Source organism: Tetrao urogallus (assembly GCF_951394365.1).
Source record: "Tetrao urogallus genome assembly, chromosome: 16".
NCBI lineage: Eukaryota > Metazoa > Chordata > Aves > Galliformes > Phasianidae > Tetrao > Tetrao urogallus.
Window position 1 is genome coordinate 508,304 of NC_136829.1, and position 25,948 is coordinate 534,251.

The 25,948-nt window shown below is 59.7% G+C and overlaps 3 protein-coding genes across 4 annotated transcripts; 1 reads left to right on the plus strand and 2 right to left on the minus strand.

Annotated features, from left to right (window-relative positions):
* Positions 1-6,305: 6,305 nt before the first annotated feature.
* Positions 6,306-9,776, minus strand: TGIF2 (TGFB induced factor homeobox 2; the record flags this gene model as incomplete). The annotated part of the gene is made up of 3 exons (XM_079543426.1): positions 6,306-6,890; positions 8,719-8,957; positions 9,740-9,776. The coding sequence occupies 3 exons, from the start codon at positions 9,774-9,776 to the stop codon at positions 6,306-6,308; spliced, it is 861 nt and encodes a 286-aa protein (XP_079399552.1).
* A 3,415-nt stretch (positions 9,777-13,191) lies between these two features.
* MYL9 (myosin light chain 9) lies at positions 13,192-15,195 on the minus strand (the record flags this gene model as incomplete). Of its 2 annotated transcripts, XM_079543443.1 has the most annotated exons (3): positions 13,192-13,364; positions 13,486-13,647; positions 15,012-15,195. In XM_079543443.1, the coding sequence occupies 3 exons, from the start codon at positions 15,193-15,195 to the stop codon at positions 13,192-13,194; spliced, it is 519 nt and encodes a 172-aa protein (XP_079399569.1). The 2 variants fall into 2 exon arrangements, with proteins under 2 accessions (XP_079399569.1, XP_079399570.1); XM_079543444.1 differs by lacking the exon at positions 13,486-13,647.
* Positions 15,196-21,557: 6,362 nt separating this feature from the next.
* On the plus strand, positions 21,558-23,954 carry RAB5IF (RAB5 interacting factor; the record flags this gene model as incomplete). Its single annotated transcript, XM_079543465.1, has 4 exons — positions 21,558-21,689; positions 21,950-22,053; positions 23,366-23,495; positions 23,913-23,954. The coding sequence occupies 4 exons, from the start codon at positions 21,558-21,560 to the stop codon at positions 23,952-23,954; spliced, it is 408 nt and encodes a 135-aa protein (XP_079399591.1).
* Positions 23,955-25,948: the final 1,994 nt, after the last annotated feature.

Genomic DNA, 25,948 nt, shown 5'->3' on the forward strand with positions numbered 1-25,948 from the left:
TGTGCTGTGCTGTGCTGTGCTGTGTGCCGTGCTGTGCTGCGCTGTGCTGTGCAGTGCTGTGCAGTGCTGTGCAGTGCTGCGTTGTGATGTGCCGCACTGTGCTGCGCTGCACTGTGCTGTGCAGTGCAGTGCAGTGCAGTGCTGCGCAGGGCTGCACTGTGCTGTGCAGTGCTGTGCAGTGCTGTGCTGTGCAGTGCTGCACTGCGCTGTGCTGTGCAGTGCTGTGCTGTGGAGTGCTGTGCTGTGCAGTGCTGTGCTGTGCAGTGCAGTGCTGCGCAGGGCTGCACTGTGCTGTGCAGTGCTGTGCAGTGCTGCACTGCGCAGTGCTGTGCAGTGCTGTGCAGTGCTGTGCTGCACTGCGCAGTGCAGTGCTGTGCAGTGCTGTGCAGTGCTGTGCTGTGCAGTGCTGTGCTGTGCAGTGCTTTGCTGTGCAGTGCTGTGCTGTGCTGCACTGTGCTGCGCTGTGCTGTGCAGTGCTGTGCTGTGCTGTGCAGGGCTGCACTGTGCAATGCTGTGCAGTGCTGTTCTGTGCTGTGCAGTGATGTGCAGTGCTGCGCTGTGCTGTGCAGTGCTGTGCTGTGCTGTGCAGTGCTGCACTGCGCAGTGCTGTGCAGTGCTGTGCTGCGCTGCGCAGTGCTGTGCAGTGCTGTGCTGTGCAGTGCTGTGCTGTGCTGCACTGCGCTGTGCAGTGCTGTGCAGTGCGGTGCGGTGCGGTGCTGTGCAGTGCTGCACAGTGCTGCACAGTGCTGCACTGCTGTGCAGTGCTTTGCTGTGCAGTGCTGTGCTGTGCTGCACTGTGCTGCGCTGTGCAGTGCTGTGCTGTGCAGTGCTGTGCTGTGCAGTGCTTTGCTGTGCAGTGCTGTGCTGTGCTGCACTGTGCTGCGCTGTGCTGTGCAGTGCTGTGCTGTGCTGTGCAGGGCTGCACTGTGCAATGCTGTGCAGTGCTGTTCTGTGCTGTGCAGTGATGTGCAGTGCTGCGCTGTGCTGTGCAGTGCTGTGCTGTGCTGTGCAGTGCTGCACTGCGCAGTGCTGTGCAGTGCTGTGCTGTGCTGCACTGCGCTGCGCAGTGCTGTGCAGTGCTGTGCTGTGCTGCACTGCGCTGTGCAGTGCTGTGCAGTGCTGTGCTGTGCGGTGCTGTGCAGTGCTGTGCAGTGCTGCACTGTGCTGTGCAGTGCTTTGCTGTGCAGTGCTGTGCTGTGCTGCACTGTGCTGCGCTGTGCTGTGCAGTGCTGTGCTGTGCAGGGCTGCACTGTGCTGTGCAGTGCTGCACTGTGCAATGCTGTGCGGTGCTGTGCTGTGCTGTGCAGTGCGGGCAGCCATGGAGGCACATCAGGGGGGGCTCTGCGCTTAATTTCTACAGCTCGATAAATGCATATCTGTGTAAAGCTATATGCGTGTACATAGAAATAGAGAAAAGTAGATAAATAAGACGTTCATACATGTCTGTATAAACACGCTTCTGTACGACTATTTCTTTATCTGCTGCCACCTTCGCGTCCGAGCGCTTCACGCTGCGAAGGAGCGCAGCCAATCACAGTGCTGCCTCAGAACACGTGGGCGTGGAGCGTGAAGAATGGCCGCCGGCCAATCACAGAGCAGTGTGACGTTTAACAAAATGGCTGCTCCCGCCATAAAATGGCGGTCAAAACAAAATGGCTGCTCCCGTGTATGAGGGGGGAGGGTTTTCCGTGCTCCGTATAATTTCGGGTAATCTGATGAGGGGCCGCAGGACCCGCCAGCCAATCACAACAGACCACATGAAGGAAACCGGGGAGGAACTTCCGGGAAAAGTGGCCGCTGAGACGGCTGGAAAAGGCGGGACTTCCGCCGCCTGCTGAGGGCGGTGTGGCAGTCGCTGCTCCTCCCTGTGCTCGCGGGCAGTCCCGGCGCGGCGGCTCCCTCAGGTCGGCCGGCTCCGAGCCCCGCGGGCAGCGCTGCGTCGATGCTTCTCCGGGGCGCGTACTGGGGAACGGGGTACTGAGGGCCAGGAGCGTGGGGTGCGGGTGGAGACGTGCCCGCCTGCCGGGGCCTCAGCCTCCTCCCACAGCCATCTTCCCCAGCCCAGGTGCTGCCTGGCGGAGTCTCCCGCTCAGCCGCTGCCCCGCGTCTGACCGAGCGGTGCGCGCCGCCCGGCCGAGAGTCTTCGTGCATCACCGCAGCACGGGACAGGCACGTTGTGCCCACGTCCGGGCGCCAGGTCGCCTTTCTTTCCTGGCCTCGTGCTAATCTCCGCGGCTGTTGTTTTAAATGAGGGCTACCCTTGTGTCAGCTGTGCTTTGGTCTTACTTGGACTTTACTTTTGGACTTACTTGGAATCAGCTCTGCCGCGTCAGTTTTCCTGTAAATAACGTACGTGTCAGCTGGGATGGCTGTGGGATTCCCCTGACACCAACAGTGCCCTTAGCAGAAGTCGAGCGTACGGAGCACCCTGCAGAACTCTGACGCTGCGGCAGTGCACAGCTCCTAGCTGGGGGAGTGCCGGGAGGTGAGCCGGTGAGAGCAGCACAGCAGCAATGGAGCAGTTTGCAGTGCTGCTGAGATGGTGACACCACCTGTAGTTTGACCCTCTGATTGCACTGCTGTGGAGCATGCCACCTTGCTCTGCCCCTTTGCCCCAGCCATGGGGGCTGCGTTCACCTGGGAGCCTGGCCCAGGCCACCCCACCACGTGTATCTTCTCAGGGTAGTGGTGACGTCACATGTGGCATGAAAGCATTGTGTTAATGGGGCTTTTTTTAGCTAGATGGAGAACAGAGCGTGGCTGGGGCCGGGAGGTAGGACCCCTCCAAGGAGCACAAATCCACACTTCTTGCCTTGTAGGACAGAGGTGAGGGCTGTTGCCATCTCTGCTGCTCATTCTCATGGCTTCTTGCCCTCCTCTTCCTGCATAGGAGAGCAGGTGACGGGCAGTGGCGGAGCAGAGCCAAGCCCTGCGGCTGTGTTCAGAGGCAGATAACAGCCTCTGCTGCCCCAATGCCCAGCCTCTTGTACCTTCCCATTGTCTCTTTACAGGGAAGGTGTTGAGGAGCCCAAGCTCTGCTGAAGTCTGCTGACCCCATCCCAGCAGGGCTGAATGCAGGTCCCCAAGGCTCTGCCCAAATCCTGCCCAAGCTGTGAGGGGAGCCCAGAGCCCAGCTTGGGGCTCAGGGAGCCTGAGGTGTCTCTTGGGGCTGCTGGAGAGGCTGGCAGAGCTGGGTGGGAGAGCACCAGCTGTGTTTTAATCTGCCACAATCCTCATTGCTGCACAGTTTTCCCTATGCTGGGCTGTTGGCCCTGTTTGTGTGCTAGCTCAGTCCTTCGCTACCTCCCTGCCTCTGGGGTACCCCAGCCCACACCCATCATCAAGAACAGAAATCAGCAGCAGAAGGCACAAGGTGGGGTCAATCATTGCTGTTCCTTTCCCCAGAGTTGCCAAAAGGCATCCCTGGAGCTGCAGGAGTGAGGCTCTGAAGGGGACTAGGGGCTTACATCCTTCTATGGCCCCTGCCTAGGGCCTGGGGCACAGGATAGGGCAGCAGGAACCATCAGGACTGCGGTGCAGGGTGTGAACATTGGAAGCAGATGGAGTACCACTGTGCACACCACCACCATCTGCCCCAGGCTGGGAAGCTCTGCTCAGCACCCAGCCCTATCCCAATGCCCAGGGCGGTGGTTCTGGTGCTGCTGCTGCTGCTGCTGCTGCTGCTACCACCTTTGGGACTGCGTCACAGCTGCACGTGAAGGAGCAAGACTTGCTGCACTGGGGTCAGCCTTGCATGTCACCTGAGCATCAGGCAGGGTCAATACATGAACTGTTTATCATTTTTTCCCAATCAGTAAAGGTCTAACAGTGTTGTTGTCCAACTTCTCTGATCCAGGCCAGGCAGAGGAGGGTGCTCTCTGCTTGCAGACATCAGGACCCAGTGCTGTGGCAATGAGCAGGTAATGGCCTGCTCATGGCCAGACCAAATGGGGTAGGTGCAGGCTGGTGCCAGGCACAGGCCCCTTTTTTCCCCTCACCCAGCAGTGGTTCTTAGACCTCTTAAGCTGCTTTGGCTGAGTGTCAGGAGCTGGGGGCTGGCACTGCTGCGCGTCAGCATGTTTTGTAATGAGGTGAGGGAGGAGCAAGTGTGACATAACACAGCCTGACTCAGATCTCGTATTTAAAAAAGAAACAAAACAAAAACTTTTATTTGACAACAGAAGAACAAACAAAAAGATATTTACAGTAGTTTTTTGCTCCAAACTTTTAATTCCAAAAATCCCACCCCTCTCCCCCCCAACCCCGCAGATTCTTTCTGGTCCATCCCCAGGGTAGCAATACCATTCCATCAATACGAATCCATCTCACGGGCACAGCTGCAGCGCTCCTGCCACCAGTGCAGCAGCACTGCTCGTCCCCACTTTGGTTTGACTGAGGCAAAAATAAGGGGAGATAAGGGAAAAGCCTCTCCCTGCCAAGGGGGACAGCGCTGGAGAGAAGGGCAACCTACAAATAAGGAAAGGCTGTCCTAAAGTTCAGGGCTTTCCCCAGAAAGGAGGGACAGGGCAAAAGCTGGACAGAACCAGAGCCCAGGGAGCTGAGCAAGGCGATGCTTGGAACTGCATGGTGAGCATCAGCCCTGCAGCGCTGCACTGGTGCCCTTGCGTGGCTAGGGACCATTGATGCTTGGCCCTCCGCTGCAGAAGGGCAATCAGCCAATGCAATGCACTGCTGGCAAACTGTCCCCAGCCCCTCAGCGCTTGGGAGCTCTCCTTCCTCCCCTGTCACCTTTCCTCTAAACAAGAAAAGAGGAAGAAAAACAGCCCCCCCGAGTCAGTGCTCTCCCCAGGCTCCATCTTCTGCAGAGCACCAGGTCCTGTGGACATTATCTCTAGTCATGCAACTTAACATCAGGCTAATAACCTACGATTAGTGTTTTTCAGGATAGATAACATAGGTGTGTACGTATCACTATTTAACTTCAATTTACAGTGAAACAGCGACAGCTCAGTTCCAGGACCCCTGCACTGCCCAGGCTCTCAATCCAGCACAGAAAGCCATGCCCGGCAGGTGCCCATGACCCAGAACAGCCCCAGCCCAGCAAGCTCTGCTGTGCCAGGGCTCCCCCAGGCACCAGCTGATGCTGGAAGTCACCAGCACCCCCTGTGCTGCTGGAGGGCTGCGGGGGCAGTGGGGAGCAGCAGGACTCAGCCCCCCCACGGCTGCGTTTCACCAGCGTTTGGCTGCTTTCAGGGGCAGCGGTGCGCAGTGAGCAGTGCAGCTGCAGAGGAACGCACAGGCTGCCCATGCTCACCACACGCCCCTTTCTAAATGTTATTTGAAGAAAAAAAAAAAAAAAAAAAGTTAAAAAAATTAAATTAAAAACAAAAACCTTGGATACAAAAATTTCACAGTCGGCTTCGCGTCCGCCCCCCGCAGCAGCCTGTAGCCGGTGCTCCTCAGGCTGTGCAGCATGCTCTCTGCTCCAGGACACTGTGCACATCTTCAGCAGGAACATGTGAGAAACGCGGGGAAATCGCGGAAACATTTGTTGAAGAAATTTAAAATTAAAAAAAAAAAAAACCAAAAACATGAATCATAATTAAAGGGAAAAGACTTCAACAGCAACAAAAATAATTATATAAAAAAAACCAAAACTGCTAAACAGCACCATCGAGATTTGTACTGGCATTATCTGTCACACCCTAAGGCAGAAGATGAGGGTCCTGCATTTGCCACAGTTTCAAGTTTCCAGTTCGCCCGTCCCCCAGCCTTCTCCAGGCAGGATGTGGCTCCTGGCCAGCACCAGGCACTGCTGTGGCCCTCTGCAAAAACTGGAGAAAGGTACAAAAAGGATCAGAGACATGTGGGAGAAAAAGAATTCCATCCACAATCCTTAAAACAGACACAAACTTTAAAAATACATATATTCTCTCTTCCTCTCCCTGAAGAAGTGGTGTTGGCTGGACCCTTGTTTCCAGGAATGAGAAAAAGAAGTCAGCAGGTTTTCCGAGGGAGTTCTGTGGCTTCGCACAGCGACCATGGGTCACGGCAAGGAGAGGTCTCTGCCACACAGGTCTGCTTCCACCTGCCCAGGGCCCCGTCCCCAGCAGGAGCTCCGTGGCGGCAGGCATTCCCCAGGATGGGGCAGGACAGCCCTTCCTTTCTTCACCCCCTTGGTCAGCGGAGGTATGGGGATGCACAGGTCTGTTTCTGAGATGAGCTGTGAGAGGGTGCGGGAGGTCGCAGGCTCCTGAGGCCAGAGAAAAGGGTCCCGTGGGTGGCAGAAGGCTGGAGGTTGGGCGCCCCTGGGGAAGGGCACCCCGCAGGACCCGCACTGGGGGCTATTTGTTGACAGAGGCGCCCGGGGGCTCAGTCTGAGGTGAGAGGGGCAGCTGCCCGCCCTGCCGCTGCGATTCCAGCTCAGCCGCCTTCTGCAGTGCCACCTCCACCAGCAGCTGGAAGCTGCTGAAGTCGTCACCAAAGAGCTCGGGAGGCGTGGGAGGCGGCGTGTTGAAGAGTCCGCTGGTGGGGCTGGCTGCTTCGGCACGCGCCAGCAGGGCCACAGTGCTGCCGGCGGCACCCAGCAGAGCTTTGGGGTGGGGGTCTGGCTCCACTCGCTGCAGGCCGGGCTGCTTCTCCCGCTCAGGGCTGCGGGCACCCAGCACCGTCAGGTTGCCACCCAGCGCCTGGGCAGGATGGCACAGTACCTGCGGGCATACGGATATTGGCAGCACTTTGGCAGCCCCCGCTGCCGTCACGGGAGGAACCACCAGCACGCCGGAGCCAGCAGCGGCCCCCCGTGGCAGGGTCACGTCGCCGGCTTTGCCCCCTCGGCGAGAGATGGTGAACTGGTTGGGGTCCTTCCCGTCCTTGCGCAGCATGTCAGGGAGCAGCCGCCGCCGGGCGTTGATGAACCAGTTGCAGATCTGGGAGGAAAAAGGGGCACAGTGCTGTCAGCGAGAGGTTCTGTGCCTCCCTCAGCTACCGTGGGGCTCCTCCACCCCACATCTCCCTTGGAGGAGCAAAGCTGCCCTAGTAGAGCCGCATGCGGAAACCCCACGCCGGCTGCTTCCCGCCCCGTGCTGCCGGCCTGGGCAGCCCCTTTTCCCCAGCACCTCCATCCCAGCACTGTGAGCAGTACTGCCCAGCCCTGCGGAGTGCTGCGGCGTGCAGGCAGGCAGAGCATCACCCTCAGCATCTCCGGTATCCCCCAGACCTGCGGACTGCAACCTCAGCCCCCTGTGGGCAGCAGGGGGAATAAGGCAGCACGCTATCTGGTTCTGTGCCTGCCCCCGCCAGTGAGGTTGCGGCTGAGCTTCACAGGCACTTCTCAACATCTGCATGGCAACGGGGCAGAGCTCCGCAGCTGCACCTTGGGAAGCCCTTTTGGAAGTACAGCAGCCGTGTATTCGGTTTCTGCCATGCATTGTTTCAGTGTCTTCATATAAAAAACTGCATTTAAAAAAATGCCTACTTCCTAGAAAACAACTAGAAGAGAATAAATCAGGCCAAAAAATGATGAATATTTCCCAAATCAACAGCTCTGTAAATTATTTCCTTGGGGAAAGAGAACTTACCACAACTTCGATCACAGCAAGATCTCAGTTGTCCTTTTGTTGTCTTTCAGACAATATCTGGCATTTAACACCCTCCAATCCACGAGTTTTGCCCCCTCTTTCCTCACAAGCCCTCTCCCCTTACAAGCCATAGGCAGCAGCCCCCGACGTGCTCCTGTAGCCCCATGGCACAGAGCCGCCACCAGCAGGCTGCAGTCCAGAATGTGGCACACAGTCCGGCACACGGCCTGGCCACAGAGCAGCACACGGCCCCAGGCTGCTCCAGCCACACTCCAGCACTCAGCTGTACAGGGCTGCGCAGGCCTCAGCTCCTCCGCTTTCATGCCACTGGGCTGAGTTTCGTTTTTTTTCTCTTTTTAAAGAGAAAACCTCCACACTCCCGAGGGCAGGGGACAGGCGGCTGCAGGACTCACCGGGAGCTCACTGACCCCGACAGAAGACACGGGGCCACACAGCTGCCACCACCCTGCAGAGCCGGGGCCGCTGTGCATGCAAACAGGCGCTAGGAGCGCAGGGCCCGGCTCGGCCCCACTACCCAAACTCCAGGGGAGAACGGCCCATAGCCCAGCCTGGCTGCAGCCGTGGCCCTGGGGAAACCCAGAGACTGCACTGGGCCCTGCCACCCCGGGGCTTCAGGGAAAGGAACCCCCTACAGCCCTGCCAGCACCTCCGTAGAGCTCCCTGCCAGGCAAGCCCAGCACCCCAGGGGCAGGGGCAGGGCCAGGCAGGCTGCGGTGGCCCCAAGCCCACGGCCAGCCCCAGCCCCGGGCTCCCCATAGGCTGCTGGGCACAGGCCTGCTGCTCTGCCAGTGTTCAAACCGATAAGAGAAAATAAAAGTCTGCCTCACCGTTTCAGGAGAAGGAAACCAGACGGTGCCACGGCCCACGCAGCAGTGCCTGGGCCAGCAGCAGGGCAAGGAGCAGGGGAGAGCAGGGTTGGGCCGGCTGTCCCACTGCTGCCGTGCAGGGCTGTGAGCGGCCAGCGCTGCCCAGGGCCCCGGCACGGCATCCTCCCGGGATGGCCGCCCCTGCGCCGGGGGGCCACAGGGGAATCCCGGGAACGCGAGGAAGCCTGAAGCACCCACAGGCCTTAAGTGGCAGAGCATCACCTCGCGTGGCCCCATCCAAACGCAGCAGCAGCCCCCACTCCAGGAGCTCCCAGGGAGGGGCCGCGTACCTGCAGCACGGAGAGGCTGGTCTGCCCCGAGAGGCTGAGCTTCTCCTGCTCCGAGGGGTACGCGTTGAAGCGGTGCTCATACAGCCACTCCCGCAGGATCCGCACGGACTCCTTGGGCAGGTTGCCCCTTCTCTTCCTCTTGTTCGACTGCGACGGGTCCAGAGCCGCGGCGCCGTCGTCCTCTCCGAGGTCGCTGTCCGACATGGCGGGGCTGCCCGCGGCGCGGTGCTGCTTCAAGCCTGAGGGGGGAACGGTACCGCGCGTCGGGGCGAGCAACGGCACACACGGAGCTCCGCCCGCCGCACTCCGCCCGCCCGAGCGCTCACGGCCCGCGGAGCTACGGGCGGGCCGGACCGGGCCCGGCTCCCCGCGGCGGACGGAAGACGAGAGCGCGGGCGGGGGAAAGAGGGGGGCCGCGGCCCCAGGGGCGTTGATACACGGGGGTTCCGGGGGACGGCGGGGCCCGGCCGCTGTCAGCAGAGAACGCGCCGGGAGGGGCCGAGAGCGGCGCCGCCCGCAACAGGTACCGGGCCCCGCAGGGCACAAAGCGGGCGGCGGGGGCCCGCCCCGCTGCTGGAGCTCGGCAAGAGGGACGGAAACCCGAAACCGCGCGGAGAGCCAACGGAGACCCGAACTCGACCTTCCCCCCGCCCCCCGCGACCACCACCACTCGCAAAAAGAAATAAAAACCGACAAAACACGCCCCGGCCCGCGAACAACTGCCCCGAACTGAAGCCCCAAAAGACAAACAGCGCCGAGCGCGAACAAAACGCACCGAGCGCACCGGCCCGGCACTCGCACAAACTTTTCACACCGCCCGAGGGGGGGCGGCTCCCGGCCCGGCCGCACAAAGGGAGCGAGGCCGCGCCGCGAGTCCGCACCGCCCCGCCCCGCACTGCTCCGCACTGCCCCGCCGAGCCCCGCCGAGCCCCGCGCCGCACCGCACCGCGCCGCCCCGCACCGCCGCGCACGCAGCCCGCGCGGGACTCCATGTTTTGTGCCGCTCCGGCTGCGCTCTTACCCCCGAGCCGCCGCCGCCGCCGCCTGGGCCCTTGCATGGGCAGCGCCGGGGTCGCGCCGTCGCCGCGCCGCGGCCGCGGTCGGGGTGCGGGAGGAGGTCTCCCGCAGCGGCGGGGCCGGCGGCGAGGGGCCGAGGCGCCCCGAAAAGTTTGCGGGCCGCGGCGGTGACAGATGCCGAGACAGAGTTCCCTTTGTTCCCAAGGAGGCAGGAACTTGGGCCGGGCCCCCCGCCCCCGGCCCGCCCGCCCGCCCCCGGCTGTCACCGCAGCGGCCCCGCGGCGGCGCGGCGGAGTTGCGGACGGCGGAGCCGGGGCCGCCCCCTCCCGCGGTCGGCGCGCGGCTCCTCTCGGGACGGCCGCCGGCCCCCGCAGCGAGCCCGGGGCCCCCCGCCCCTTTCCGCAGCCCGGGCGCTGCGGAGCCGGCCGGAGGAGACCCGGGGCGGGAGAGCGAGCGGCGGGGAGCGGCCGGGGGTGGCGGCCCCGCAGACCTCGGGCCGCCCCGGCACCGTCCGCGCCGTTCGGGCGCTTTTAACTCACGCGGTGGGAAATCGGAAACGGCGCCGCGGCGCTCCCGTGCCGGGGGCTGGAGGGGGTGGGAAGGCGGCGTTCCGAGCGGCGGAGCGAAATAGGAACCTCGCTCGGGGGACGCGCGGGATCTCCCCCGCCCGCCGGCACCACGCGCCCCGTCTCTGTACCGCCGGCGGCGTCACGCGTGGCCGTGGGGCCGCTCCTCGGAGCCCGGCGCGGCCGCGCGAGATCCGCAAACCGCTCCCGCACGCGGCTCCGCGGGGCGGCCCCGCCGCGATCCCCGCTCGCAGCCGCTCTCCCTCGACGTTCCGCGGCGGCCGAATGAGAACCACTTCGTTTCGCTGCCGCTAAGTCCGCCACGTCTCCTGTGAACCCGCACCCCGAATCGCTCGGCGCAACGCTACCGCCCCGCAGCACCCCGCCGCAGCCCCCGGCCCGGGGCTCCCGGGGGGACCCAACCCCCGCTCCCCGAGGCCGGGACGGCCGGCAACAGCCCCGCGGCAGGGCAGAGCCCCCCACCACTCCGGGCCCATTGACATGATAATGCCGTTAAACTTCGGCGTTTGGAAAACAATCGGCCGGGCGGTGCCGGAGGGGGATGCTGCGAACCGATGGGGCCGCGGGGCTGCCGGCTCCGCTCGGGCGCCGCTCTCTCCTTCCTTCGCCCCCTGCCGTTGTTGAATTTGTATTTTTTGATGCAAGGAAGGGGCTCCTGGGGGGGCCCTGCGGGGCGCTGCCTGCCCGAACCGTGCCCCCACAGCAGCAGGAACTGCGGGAAGGACGCAGGGGGGGAGGAGGAGGGGGAGGGAGGGGCCGTGGGGCCGCCGGCAGCGCTGTGCGGGGGGGTCGGGCCTGGGAGAAACCTCCCTGGGGAGGCTGCCATGTGCCAGCGCTGCCTGGGCTGCGGGCAAAAAACGAGCTCCGAGCGACGCTGGCTGCGGCCGCTGGCGAGCTGATATCTGGGCAAAGCCCCTGGTCGGGGGACTGGCGGACGCGAACTGAGCTGCAGAGGTGCTGCGTTCCTCAGGAATGAGAACGTCCTTCTCTGATGAGAGAGGAGGATGGAGACGGTGTGGCCCAACAAGGAGAGGAGAAAGCAGCTGCTTCAGGTTAACCCCAAAAGATGGATTCCTGACTCGGTGTCCCTGCCTCAATCAAACACTCCTGACATTATGCCTAGTTTTGGTTTGGGAACTGATACAGCACACCTCTGAAAGAACTGCTTTGGGAGTTTTGTTTTGGTTGTTGTTTGTTTTTTGGGGTTTTTTTAGGAGTAAAACCCAGGAATCCTTCATAAGAAAATGGCTTGCGGGTTTGCTGGTACTTCTTCACCCACTGCACATGAAGCAGCTCTGCCCAAAGGGGATGAGATACCTCTGCGAGCACAGCTGGCCGCACGAACGCGGAGCAGCCCCACCGCCGGAGCTGAGCACTGCTGTGCTGCTAGAAACCTGGCCGGCAGCTGCGGAGGAGGCGCGGTTGAAGGGGAAAAGCCTCAAGGATCCGATCCTGTCCCAGGAGCTGCTCCTCGGCTCCGTGTAACCAGCAATCCCACTGCGCGTGTGCCCTCAGCTCCTCTTTCGCCCGGTTTAAATCAAGCTGCTGTAGCAAATCCCTTTCTTTGCTGTGGGACTCTCGGCGCCCTTCTCTGAACGCTCCCAGCACCGCCGGGTCTGCTTTACGTTCGAGGTGTGGGCGATGCGGGGAGGCGATGGCCAGACACTGCTCTCTCTTAATCCCCTTTTTTTTTCCCTCCTAATTCCTAGCATGTGATTGTTTCCTTTTTTTTCCTTCTTCTTTCTTTCCGTACTTGGACAAGAGCTCCGCCCTCCCGGGGGCCGCCCGTCCCCTGGTGCAGCGCGGTACGACGCACACCTGCAGCGCGCATTCCTCCCGAGCCGCGCTCCCCGCGCACCATCCGCGCTCGCAGCCGCGCGTCGCGCTGCCCGCAGCCCCGTGAAGCTCCGCACCGCGCGGCCCCGGCGCTGCAGCTCTGCGGGAGGACAGCCGAAACCGGAGACGAGCAGCCCGAGGAGCTGGGGAAGGGCTGAAGCGGAGGGGCCGGCAGCGGGCTGAGACCTCCCCGCGAGCGCGGGACTACGAGGTTCCTTAAATGCCCGCGGCCCCACAGCTGCCGGCGGGGGCCGCATTCCCCGCAGCACACACCCGCAGCCCGTACCGCGCGTGCGGTGCTGCGTCCAAACGCCTCCCCGCGCCCGTACTTCTGCCCGTCCTGTAGCGCAGCTCTCCTCAGCGAAGGCGGTAAATGGTGCGTAAGCTGATTTTGCAGATGGGTCGGGAATTATTTGGCTTCAAAATCAAATTAATTGCCTTCGGGAGGAGGAGCCGCAGCAGAGCAGCGAGGCGGGGGGACGCGGTGTGGGAGCTGGGGCGCGAGCGGCCCCAACCCAAACCCCGAACCTAGGGCTGCGCCAGGCAGGGCGAGAGCACAGAACACACTGCTGTGTCACACCCGTCAGACTTTATAGGCTGCTTCAGCTTTCTGAATCGCTTAGATCACAGGCTCTAAAGCCATAAAACAGCCAAAGAGGAAGAAACAAAGTGTTCTTTTCTTTCTTTCCTAAAGGAAGGGAGTGTGGGAGGAAAGGGGAGAGCTTCTTTCAGTGTTAGGTCCTCTGGGAGAGGGATTGCACTGCTTTGAGCCAGCCGGAACCCCCCCGGCCAGCGCTCCCCGGGCTGCCTGCCCCTGTCCGGACCCTCCTGCTGAGCGAGAGGAGCGGCGGAGCGTGGGGGGGGGGAGCCTGGCCGGGATCCCGGGGCAATGGGAGAGGACAGGCGGGCACGCGATGGCCGCACGGCATGGAGCAGGGTGCCGGCCCGGCCAGGGGGAGCCTGCGGTGGGGCTGGGCAGCGAGGGGCGGGGGTGCGGGTGGCACGTGCGGGAGGCGGGGGGCAGCTCTCGGCTCTAATCGTCCTTGTCCTTGGCTCCGTGCTTCAGGATGCGGGTGAACTCCACGTAATTGAAGTTGCCCTTCTTGTCGATGGGCGCCTCCCGGTACATCTCGTCCACCTCCTCATCGGTGAACCTGTCCCCCATGGTGGTCAGCAGTTCACGCAGATGGTCCTCGTGAATGAACCCTGTGGGGATGGCAGGGACAGCATCGGCGTGTGAGGGCAGCGTGAGTGCGGACCCCTCCACTGCCCTGCTCCCAGCCCTGCCCACGGCCTGAGCCGCCTGCAGGCACTCCCCAGGTTGTACCTGTCGCCTCCTCGTCGAAGCAGGCAAAGGCATTGCGGATGACATCCTCTGGGTCGGTGCCGTTCAGCTTCTCCCCAAACATGGTGAGGAACATGGTGAAGTTGATGGGCCCCGGTGCCTCGCTCATCATGCCCTCCAGGTACTCGTCAGTGGGGTTCTTTCCTGCCGGGCACAGGCAGGGTGTGGGTCCCGTACCCAAGGCCATCCCCAAGCCCATGCTGCCCGCAGAGCTCAGCTATGGCAGACTCCCAAGGATTTTTCCATTGTTTTTAGTTATTACCTGCCCGAATAGTGCCTGAGCTGACCACAACCACCCCAGGCTGCCCTGGCGATGTGCCCTTGCTGCTGCATCACCAGAGTGGATGGAGTTCACCACCTACCCTTCCCCAGGGCTGCAGGGCAGAACCCTGAGCACAAGCTTGAGTATGACAGCTTCCAGTGTTCTTGCCAGCCACCGACTACCACAGGAGGTGGGTTTGGGGGCTCATTCACAGATGCCATGAGCACAGGGATGGATTTCACAGCATCCACTGCTCCTGCTCAGTCCCTCTCCGTGATACTGTGTCCCAAGCATGGCTCCCAGTAAAGCACTAGGGTTGGCCTCTGCCAAGCACAGCCCTGACGTACTCAGTGCGTGGCCCTCTTGTGCTTTCTCTTCCAGATGGGACCTTCAGAACAGATCCAGCCACCAGATCAATGATTGACAGAGCTCCTTCCATCATGGCATGGGGCCAAGAGGGGGACAGTGAGGGGGCAGGATCTGGGTGGGCAGCATGGCTGCACTGCTGGGTTTGGTCTCATCCCCAAGAGCCTCTGTGCCAGGCAGTACTGAGCCAGAGTGGCTGGGAAGCGCACATCTTCCCCAAGCTGCCAGCCTGCTTGGAGGGCTCTGCCTGGCTCAGTGCTGCCACCAGTCCAGGACCCACCTGCTGCAGTCCCCTGCCAGCACAGACACAGACCTCACCCATCCACAGCTTGAAGCCATCTCCCATATGGGACTCCGTGGCCAGCAGGAGGCTGCATCCTGCTCCATCCCTTGTGGAGGAGCCTGTGAGTGCTGGGTTGGGAGCCTCCTAACCACACTGACCCAGCCATGCAAGCTGGCATGGGACAGGTCTGTCCTGTCACACAGGCTATGAGCAACGAAAAGGCTTTGTCCTGGTGACACTCTGGGCTGGCACCACTCCAGCCCCCAGCTGCTCCTTGTGCAGAGCTGCTCCAGCCCCAGCAGAGGCAAGGACCTGTCCTTACCAGTGAATGCAGCTGTAAGAACAACAGACCCTTGGGCACCTCCACAAGCAGACTTTCAAGGCCAATCAGTGCACCAGAGGACATCTCTCCAGCTTTTGCAGAACCAAACTGGCCCAAATCAGGAGGGTTGTGCCCCAGTGCCACCCCAACAGCGGGCTCACTGCACGCTGACCAGGAGCCCTCACTGTTCCTGTGACCCACAAACAGCTGGCCAAGGAGGCGTGAGGGAAATGGGACTGGGGGATTTGGGGAGGGGTAGGGGAGGGTCTCCTCACCCATGGAAGCCAGCATGTCATGCAGATCCTCCTTGTCGATGAACCCGTCACGGTTCTGGTCGATCATGTTGAAAGCTTCCTTGAACTCCTGGATCTGTGACTGGTCAAACATAGCGAAGACATTGGAGGTGGCGCGCTGCGGGCGCTTCTTGGTGGTCTTGGCTTTGGCACGTTTGCTGGACATGTTGGCGGCTGTGGTGGCACCTGGGGGCAGGGCAGGGCTGTTAGAGGGCAGCAGAGGGACACAGCTTCCCTGTGTTGCTGCACAAACGCCACTCACCAGCTCTATCCCTCAGTTTCACCGGCTGTCACCAAGTTAGGCAACAGTGAGATAATGCGGTCGCAGGGTAGGACGTGGGGACAGGGAGACCCGGGCTTTGCCGAGCACCTTGTGAGGTTCCAGGAGCAGCTCTCTGCCCCCGTTCCCAACGCGTTGCAGGGCTGTCCCCGTGCCCACACCCTCTGCCCCCAGACCTGTTTGTTGGCTGCCCCCTCCGTGCCAAACCCAGCACCACCACGGCTGCCTCCCAGGCGCCCCCTGGGGTTTCGACGCGGCCCCTCCCACGCCACGCAATCACCCCCTCCTCGTGCCGGAGCCCCTCCTCGCAGGGCCGAGGCTCTGCCAGTGCCCGGGGTTATCGCTGCGGGCGCATTCCTCGCATGCCACCGCCTCCCCGCCCCCTCCGCCCCGCTCCGGCCGCCCGCACCCGGCTCTGTCCACGGGAGAGCCCCGAAGGCAGGTGGGGGGCGAGGGCAGCGCCGGGGGTGCAGGGGAGCGGCCGCGGAACGGCGGGGACGGAGGACCGCGTAGATGGTATGTATTATGAGCGACAGGAGACGAGAAGAGCCAGGCAGGGGGCAGGGAGGGGTCAACGGCAAGACCTCTGCACTGCACGGACGGATGGACGGCCCTCAGCGGGCTCAGCCGGGGCAGTCCGAGACCCAGCAGGGACAGCATCGCAGGCGGCCACTGCCTTGCCGTGGGGAGAGAGAGTGGGCTCCGGGATGAGCAGATGGTGCCCGAACCCCTTCAGAGCCTTCGAGCAGCGGTTTGGAGCCGGATCAGTGCCTGATACACCTGCAGCGTGGGCACCGGGGCCCATCCCCAATCCTTATGGAGGGCCCTGCAGCACTGGCCACCACCAGCGCGGCCCAGGAAGAGGATGCTCAGACCTCTCCCGGTCAAATCCCAAAAAGTGAAGCTCAGGAAGCTGCCATCAGAGACAGACCCGACACAGGGACCTTCCTGGCATCAGCTGCCATGCAGCACGGCCTTGAGAGAGAACCTGGGTGAAGTCAATCCACTGCCCAGATTCTTGTGCTTCCACCACAGCCACTGCTTTGCAGGCAGCCCCAAACCTCAATTTCCCCATCAGGGACAGGGAGTCCCTGCCTGCTGCATGGCGGGGAGCAGTGCTAACAGAAAGTTCCTCAATGGAGAGGAGGAGCAGAGCATGCACCTCATGCCTTGGTGGCAGCGCTGTCCCTGTGCTCTGCTCTGGCAGGGAACGCAGAGCAGCTGAGGGCCACATCACAACACATTTAGCAGTGCAAAGCAACAACAGCACTGCCCCTGCCTGACCCGGGAGTGTGCCTGCCTGTGGCCCTCCCAGCAGTGTGGGTGCCAGTCTGTGTGGAGAAGCTCAGTCGACCCCCCGATCTGCTGTGCCAGCACAGACCCAGCAATAAAAGCTCTGCCGGCAGAACGCAGCTCAGCCAGCACTGTGCCTCCCAGCCACAGAGAGCAACGAGCAGAACTATTAGCAGAAGAAATAAGCAGGAGTTTTGCTCTCACCACATGTATTAATACTACCCAAATATTTACGCTGCTCCAGCTGTGACCAGGCAGCACAAGCATGGCTTGGCATGAGCCCCCCGAGAAGGTTCTTGCTGGGGGGACTAAGTGCAATTTGGGCAGCACGTGGCTTTTTTCTGTTTGATTCCGCTGTTTGATCAAAAAAATTCCCTGGGAAGGTGTTTGGTCCTAAGGACCAGCTCAGCTCCTGATCGTTTCATTTCTGCTTCTTGGGGCTGCCTGTGGCTCAGAAAGAGACTCTGGGGCTGGGTGCAGGGAAGGTGCTCTGGAGGAGGAGTGCTGTGCAGCTGACCCAGGCTGTCTGTGCCCTGCTGGAGGGCCCAATGGCAGCCCTGCACCACGCAGCCCCAGGGTCTGGCTGTGAGGCACTGGCTGATCAGAAAACCCAATGCCAGAAGAGTTTGGGCAGCTCTGGGGTATAACGCCCTGTACGCTGTGGGGCTGAGCATCCAGCTTCTCTGCAGCAAGAGGAAAAGCCACAGTGATGGGCCCTGCTTTGGCGAAAAGCCCATCGCAGGGCTGCACCAGACCAGGATCTGCCCATCACTGGCAGTGAAGCCACGGAGCTCCACACTGCGTGAATGCAGCCACCAGCTCACCTTAGCCCTTCTGCCACCTGCCTCCTGCATCACAGGGCTCGTACCTTCCCCTCTAAAGAGGCAGCCCCCCACAGCCACGGGCCCGGCTTGAAAAGTTACTATAGAAAATAGATGCAGTTTTAAAGAGAAGGAGCAAAGACAGGCCGTTATCAGTAAAATAAGCTGCCATACATTTCCTCGTTGGTAAAAAGCAAGTGGCTTCACCCCAGTGCAGTGCCTGGCCATGCTGGGGGAGGGCAGACAAGCTGAAGGGACATCCTCATGCTGCCAGAGCATGAGGCCCTTCCCAGCCCCTCCTGCCCACACCAGATCTCATGTATCACTTAAGCCTCTTGTCCCAAGAAAAAATAATAAACCAGAAGAGAGCTGCTGCTGGGCAAGCAACTGCAGGGGCTCCTGGCAGGCCTGGCTGGCATGAAGCCACTGACACAAAGGGGACAGGGGGACCTCGGCCTTCCAGCTGCTGCACGGCTCAGCGTGGTGCAAATATGATGCTGGGTACTCCTGTGCTGCTAAGGGTGTCCCAAGGGTGGCTCCTGCAAAGCTGGGTATCCAACTGCAGGGAGTGCTGCATAGCTCTGCCACTGTGCAGGGCTGCTTGCGGGAGGGAAGGGCATCATCTGCACGACACCCCAGCACTCAGACACAGGGCATACACCTTCTGAAGGTCGATTCAAACAGCCTGCACTGCTCCTGGGTACAGCCCCGTGGGAATAAACAATGGCCCCTTTGAGAGTCTGTTTCAAGCAGCAGCAAGCCAAAACACACAGCCTTTACTGAAAGGTGAGCGTGCTGGAAGCTGAGCTGCCCGTTCCTCCCTGCTGCTAGAACCCCAGCCGGGGTGCAGAACTGCTCGGCTCTGTCCTCGCTGCACACACAGGATATTTGACCACGCATGTGGAACCACACCACACACGGCCCTTCTGCCGTGCCCAGGGCTGGGAGCAGAGAGCACCCAGCAGCACGGGGCAGGAAGGCTGCGTGGCCCCACGCCCTGCCGTCTTCCCAGGGAATGAAGGAGCTCACCTCAGGGGGGAATCCGGCCTCAGTGCGTTGGGGGGAGGCGGCAGCAAACTCCTCCTACAGTAGCGCAGAGCCTGCCAGTGACGAGGGGAAAAAATTCGAGTGACTGAAGAAACCGACCATCTTTGGTAAGCAGCAGCGGTTGTTGACACTTCAGGATGTTCCGCTCCAAAGAATGCTGCCCCAGCCGCTGCTTTCTCCATGGCTAAGAACCTCCCTGGTTTTTATCACGTTTGTAAAAACATTTTGTTCCAAAAAGGCATGCAGGGAGCGGAGCGGAAGAAGCCAAGGGGACCTGAAGTTTTCTTGGGCAAAAAAGTTCCCCCGCCTCTGAGGAAAAAGAGCTAAATAAAGCATTTCTGCCTTCTGACAGTTTATTGCTTGAAGTTGCTCACAGGTCTCGTGGGAGATCTCTGGAGCATCACGCACGCATCTCGGTTTGGGCTCCGGCCGTCAGTAAGACCCGGGGAACAGACGCTCCGGGAAGGAACGAACAGAGCCCCGTGACAGCGCGGGACGGGTCCCGGCTGCGGTCACCGCAACCGCCGAGAGCTGCGCTCGGGATCGCTCCTCGCCTTCCCCCGGGGAACGCCCCGTACGGGACGGGGACCCGAGAGGCGCTCCTCTTCCCGCGAGGGTCGCGGGGCTCCTCCCGTTCCCCAGGCTGCAGCAGCGCGGTCGGTGCCCCCCGGCTGCGCCCTCGTGCCCCGCAGACCTTTCCTGAGCTGCCCCCCGGCCGTGCCCCGCATCCCTCCCGTCCGCTCCGTCGGGGCCGCCCGGTTCCCCCTCGCCCCGCCGCCGCCCGGGGTCGCGGGCAGGTCCGCCCGGACGGCACCGCTCTCACCTGGGCCGGAGAGGGGCAGCTGCAGGACCGACGGCGCTGCTCTGCGCCCCCGGCCGGCGGCGCGGCCCTAGGCGCGGGCTGGGGTCGGGGCGGTGCCGGACCCCTCGTCCCGCCCCTCCCGTCCCGGCTCGGCCCATACAAGGCAGAAGAATGCGGCGGGGCCGGGGCGGCGGGGTGCTCTGTCGGCTGTACGTAGAGGGAAGGACGGCCGGGAGGCCCACGCGTGGCCGCTGACACGGGAGATGGAGGGGGCACCCAAAGGTGATTCCAGCCCATGGCTCGTGGGGACCCCGACGGCGACCCGGAGGGATTTGCCTCGTTTCCCCGGGGCCAGAACTCAGCCTGCGGAAGGGTGAGGGCGAGCGGGACCAAGAGCTGACACGAGCTGCGGTTCACATCGAGCCGCAGCCCTCATCCTCCCACCGGGAATCGCCGCTCTGGGGCTGCGCGGCTGTGGGGCTCTGTGCTGAGCCTGAGCTCCTCGTGGGGCCTTCCCGAAAAAATTTGCCTTTTAAAGAAAAGAAAGGAAAGGAATAAAAAAGGAAATAACATGTCTCAGGAGGCAGAGAGCTGAGCTGCAGCCCATGCTGCTCCCAAGGGTTTTCCGTGCATCCGCCCTGAGCACAGCGGTGTCTGCGGAGTGCCGGCAGCCCCAGCTCCCAGCAGCGAGCGGCCACTGCGCCCCGGGGCAGCAGTGAATGTGGCAGCTCCTCACACTCTGTGCAGCCTCTGCAGTTGGATGCACACAAAGGGCTGCTGCTGGGATGCCCAGCACACACTCCTCTTCCTCCCTTCCAGCCTTTCCCACCTTCCCTTCTCACAGCGCCTCCAGCTCCCTGTATCTCCTTCCCTGACTAAACGTGTGCTGCAGCAGGGAGCCTGTTCCTACTTCCACATCTTCTTCTCTCACCTCTCTTCTGCCTGTTCCTTGTTCTTTCCTGCTATAATTTTACTTGGTTTTCTCTCTGGAGGTAGTGGGTCATGGAATGGAGCTGGGGTAAAACAAGGCAGTCTTTTAGCACGTCAGTTTTAGATCAGTTTAGACCCAAGTGTCCCATCAGCACACAAATGCTTCCACCCCTGGAAATTGGCATTGATCAGGAGCACAAAGTCAGGGATGCTGAGACTCCTTACAAGCCGAGGACACAGCCAAAGTCCTGTTGTCCTTCAGACGTGGCCGCTGCTGTGCTCAGTGCCCCTCTCATTGAAGGGTGAGGGCAGAGGGGGCTGCCGTGCCCCAAATGCCTGCAGAGCCCCAGGGGAGCAGGGTCAGAGCAGCCCTCAGCAAGGGAACCTGTCATGGTAGATGTCACATGTGAAGGTTCCTATGGGAGATACAGCACGGGTCCCCTTCTGTCACATTACCCTCTTCATAACAGTGGGAGTCCAGTGATTCGGACCGCCCTCTTCAACTTGCAGCAAATACCTCAGAGCCGAGTCAGGGACTGCAGCAGACCTACAGAACTGGGGCAGTGCTGGGAAGCCCAGAGGTATGTTACAGAATTGGTATTTGAATGACACGACAGCAGTCTGGGACAAGGACTCCTCTGCCTGTGCAGGAGCTCAGTGGCCTGTTGCCAAAGTCAATAGCAAGGTACTGCTGCAGTGCTTTGTCCTGCAAGCAGAAAGCAGCCAGGCTCCAAAAATGCTGAGTCAAGCACATGCTGGGCTGCACAACAGAAAAGCGCAGGGCCTTAGGGCCACTGTTTGCTAATGGAGAAATGAACGAAGCACTGGACTTCACTGCGAGTGGGGACCTGAACGGACAGGCAAGCAGGGCGCAGCTCCCGAGGAAGGATCTGCGCAGGGCTGGGGCGGAGGCGGCTGGTCGCGCTGCGAGGCCGGGTTCTCCCAGCGGCTCCGAGGTGCCCGCACGTGCGGGACACGCGGCGCCCGCAGTTGGCTCCCGGGCCGCAGCCAGCCCAGCCAGCTCTGATCGCTCCGCCGAGAACGCGCCGGTTCCGGAGCGCCCCGGACTCTCGGCCGCCCGCAGGGCTCAGCAGGCAGACTCCGCCCGGGGCCGTAAGGACCGCCGGCTCGGCACCACCCGCCCCGCTCCCACGGCGTACCGAGGCGAAGCCCCGCCCCGTGAGCCCTCTCGCCCGCCGTAGGAAGGCGGGGTGCCCGCTTTGTTCACGTGTCTCCCGGCAGCGCGGCGATTGGCGGCCGCGGGGCGTGGGTGAGTGACGGCGCGCGGCTGCCGCTTCCGGGGCCGTGCGGGGCCGCCGGGCGGGAGGAAAGGAAACGACAGGAGAGGAGGGAGGATGAGCGGCGCGCGGCGCAGGGAGGAGCCGCCGCACGCGCAGCAGCACGCGTTGGCCAACGGCGGCGGGGCCGGGCCGCGCGGCTCCGTGTGGGGCAAAGCGCTGCGCAGCGACTCCGCCTGGCACGACAAGGTGCGCGACTCGGCCGGGCCGGCGGGCGGGGGGGCGGCGTTGGGAGGCTCCGGGGAAGCGCCGCCGGCTCCGCCGTCCCGCGGCCTCCCGAGCTCCGCTTCCGCGCTGTTGGGGTCGGCGGTCCTGGCCGTGCGGCCGTCGGGGAGCCGCTTCGGTCTGTGGGGCGCTGGAGGCGGGGGCTCGGGGCCGGGCCGCGGCTTAAGCCGCTGTCCGACGATTGACGAAGAAAACAGAAGCCTCGTTTCGCTTTCTCTCCTCAGGACGAGTTCTTAGATGTCATCTACTGGTTCCGGCAGATCATCGCGGTTATTCTGGGAGTCATCTGGGGGGTGGTCCCTCTGAAGGGATTCGTGGGGATCGCAATGTAAGGCTCCTTCCCTTTTCTGCCCCGTGCACTTTCCCACGTTTGGTCCCGGCTTCTTGTCTTTTTGCAGCCTGTGCTGTAAATACAGCTGGGCGCAGCCCCTGCGTCTGCCCTGTGTCTCAAACCCAGCATTGCATTCCAGGCTGCTATTTGTCAGGAAATTCAAACCCTGACACCTTCATCAGCTCCTTTCTCCTTGAGCTAACGCTTTTTTAACTTTGTTTTTCATTTCTTTTAGCGTTGTTAAAGAAGATGGGGGTGGAAGGTGCTCAGCTGACTTGCAAAGTGTCCTATTTGTGCGTGTGTAAAAGGGGGCTTCAAAGAAGTGACAGGAAATGCTGGGGAGTCTCTTTGCAAATGTCTCTGCTTAATTAAGGCCTCTAAAAACAGCTCTCAGCTCTGGAGCTTTTATTGAGGAAAATGGAATGACCTGCCCTAGCTGTGCTGAGGGGATGGAGGGAGTGTTGCTGCCTGCCTCTAAAAAAACCCTGAAGTTTGGAACTTAAGGAAATGAGCTGCAGGACAACGGTGCTGTAACAGAAGCGCAGTAGCTACATGCAGACAGTTGCATCTGAAGTGCTTCTGCTAATAGATGATGAGGAGAGGAGTTGGGAAGCATTGCTTGTACTCAGTCATCCATTTGTTCCCAAGGCGTCTTCAGGTGCATGCGTCCATTTCTGTGCTACGTGTTGGAAATAAAAACATAGTATAATTTGGGAAACTAAAAGCTTCTAGAATCGTGCATGCAGTTGCTCTATGATATGTTGTTGAGCAGCTGCTTGCAGCTTGCTGCTGGTATTTGAACCTGCATGTCTTCAAGTAGGGCCCTTCCTACAGCTTTCTGTCCAGAACACATACTTGTCCCTTGTGAGATTGTCTCACCCTGAAGTTAGAGTAATATAAGGCCAAACTGGTCTAAGAACAAATGGGAGGTCTCATTTTTTTTTTTCTCCATTGTCTTCTAACACTCCTCCCTTTTGGCAGCCTCAAAATGAGTGTGTGCAAGGAAATGGGATTCTGTGGTGGGAGCAGGACTATTGCTGATCTGCGGGATTTGCAGATCTGCTGGTATTTCCAGCTTCTGATCACTGTCTGTTGAGCCTTAGTTGCTGTAGGTTGTGCCTCGTGAGGTGAACCTCATCCAAACCCAGCTGCTGACCTGGAGGGGCTCTTGTAAGAAAGACACTGAGCTGCCCGTGTAAAGTGACAGGGATAGTGCTCCCTTTCGCCTCTTCTCTGCTAACATTTCATATGTTGCCGTGTGGCATACTGCACGTGCAGTGAAAATGACGGTTCCTGATCTTTCTTCCAGATTCTGCCTGATCAATGCTGGTGTTCTGTACCTCTACTTCAGTAGCTTCCAACAGATAGATGAGGAGGAGTACGGGGGCACGTGGGAGCTAACAAAGGAAGGATTCATGACATCTTTTGCACTGTTTCTGGTAACATCTCTTGCTTTCTTTAAGTTGGTTTGTGAATCGTGTTGGTAAGCTTTCTGAGGGTCTGGAAGAAAAGCTGGGGCACTGGTAGAAGAGATATGTTAACATCATCTGAGAAGTGAGCTTCATGGGAAGAACTGCCATCACTCCCCTTCCCCAGGTGCCTGAATGCCACATGACTCGTGGTGGAGTTCCTAGATGGCTGGAGGAACTGTGGTGGGATTTATTGTAGCTATATTAATCACTATGGAAGCCAGGCGAGATGAATGGCACCATTTGTGGTGCATGGAAATCCCAGTGCCTCTCTGATGCACTCCCAGAACTGGAATTCAGACCCCCATCAGTGAGGCATGAACTTGTCAGTGTTCAAACCCTCTCCAGAGGCACGAAAACAACCTTCTCTTCCTTTCTTCTCCACAGGTTGTTTGGATAATCTTCTATACTGCCATCCACTATGATTGACACGGTCTGCAGCTTTTGCCTGTTAAATCAGTTGTCAGTAAATCAGGAAGGTTTTAATAAATCATCACCTTTAGCAGACTGGTGGGAAGTCCAATCAAGTTCCTTCTGATCAGCATGGAAGAGCCCCACCGCCTTCTGCTGGAGCAGCCAGTCTGACTCCGTTTTATATACCTGTTAATTATTGGAACTATCAAAAGCCATTGGAATTCTTGGAAGTGGTTCAAGACTGTTCAGATCTTCGACTTTCTGCGACTCTAGCCAGTAATTGTGTCAAACTCCTGTATGCTGAAGATGGAATCCGTTAATTTAATGTATGTGTGCCCTGTATCTGGAATCTCTCATTACGTTCTCACGTGTCTTCCACTGTTGTCCTTTATGCAGACAGGTTTTTAAAAAGAGATTGCAAGGTTGGTGAAGGAAGGCCCTGCAGCACCAGAATATGAGTTCAGTGGCTGCCCTCAGCATTTTTGGTAGTAATCAGATCTGAATTGATTAAACAGACTGTGTTGGTACAATTTCTCATAGTTTGTTTTACTTGCTAATCATTTGTTCACCGGAATTTTCAAATAGTCCTTGCCGAAGACAAATTTCTAAACAACTTTGCTAGAAAGAGCTGTGATTAATTTTGTTAACAAATGTTTAACTTAAAACATGTTCCGGAGGCTTGGAAACACCGCTGCGTTTTGCTGGCCTGATTATGGAATTGCCAACACTTAACTCAGAGCTCAGTGGTCTCGAGGAACCGTCATTGTGCAGGTGCACTTGGAATGGTAGGCATTTGAATCCTTTTTCACTTGTCTTTAAAAGCTTTTTTTTATTTCAGCCAGCTTCAGATGTTCCTTGTTAATAACTGCAGGAGACCAACACAATCGAGGCAGCTAACATCTTACGTGTATAACTACTGATTGGTGAATCAGGCAGATCCAGAGAAGCACATGGCCTCTGGTTTGCAAGGTGCTCTCTGAGTTGGTCACACCACAGCTCAGTTCCTTCCTGCTCATGCCCTTTTTATGCTTTGGTGAGGAGTCTCTGCTTTAAAAGTGTTTTTAAGGACTGTATTTCACAAGTAGTGACTGAGAAATGCACAGTCCTTGTTTTTGCCTGAGGACTTAGCAGCCTAGCTGCCATGTGGTTCTTGCTTCTGTAAACCACAGCCCGTTTATCCAACAGGAATCCTGACCTAAAGCTGCCTTGTAGTGAGGAGCTGATGGTTTTGGCATTTTTTGGCCCTTGGTGGAAGTCTGTGTTGCTTTCTTGGTGGAAATGAGCATGCAAAGCTGGGAATTTGATTCTCCAGCTGCTGAGCTGGGGCTCCAGCGCTGACCCGCCTGTGCAGGTGGTTTTCCTTTACCAGGGAGAATGCTGGCTGCTCTCGGAGTAGAAAAACACCCCTGGGTAACTTATGTCCTTGGGCTGCCGAGGGAACAATGCAATAGCAGGCAGCTTCTGCTACGTGTGAGTTGCCAAATTAGGTAAACGATCTCAAACGAGCTACATTTGCTCCTCCCCATCCCTGAACTTGATCAACCTTTTAGTCTGATGCCTTTTTTTATTTCCTTCTTACTTCAGCTGAAAGCATTAATTTCCAGTGATGATTACATAGCCTGCCAAATCTTAGTCACTCTTCGCTACTGGCATCTGCAGCCATCGGGGGAATCGCTGTATACTTGAAGTGCTCTAATAAATGTCACCTGGATAACCCGCTGTGCAGCTTCTGTATCCTCTGGTCTTTAAAGTTTTGCAGAATATTGGGAAGCTGAGATTCCTTCAAGAGTCTGAATTTTAGTAAATATCTTAGCCAGCAACTCTTTGGGTTTCTTAGGTCTCTTGTGTTGCATGCTCGACTGCTGTGCTTTCAGGAGACAGAAGCGTTTGTAGTGGAAGTGGTAGCCAATGCTCACATCCAGGCTGTAAGAAGCAGGACAAACAGTGCTGTCCCTGTATAAGCCATGCTGTCCATTCAGGCCTCAGCACGCTTGCTCTGTGCTCTTGGT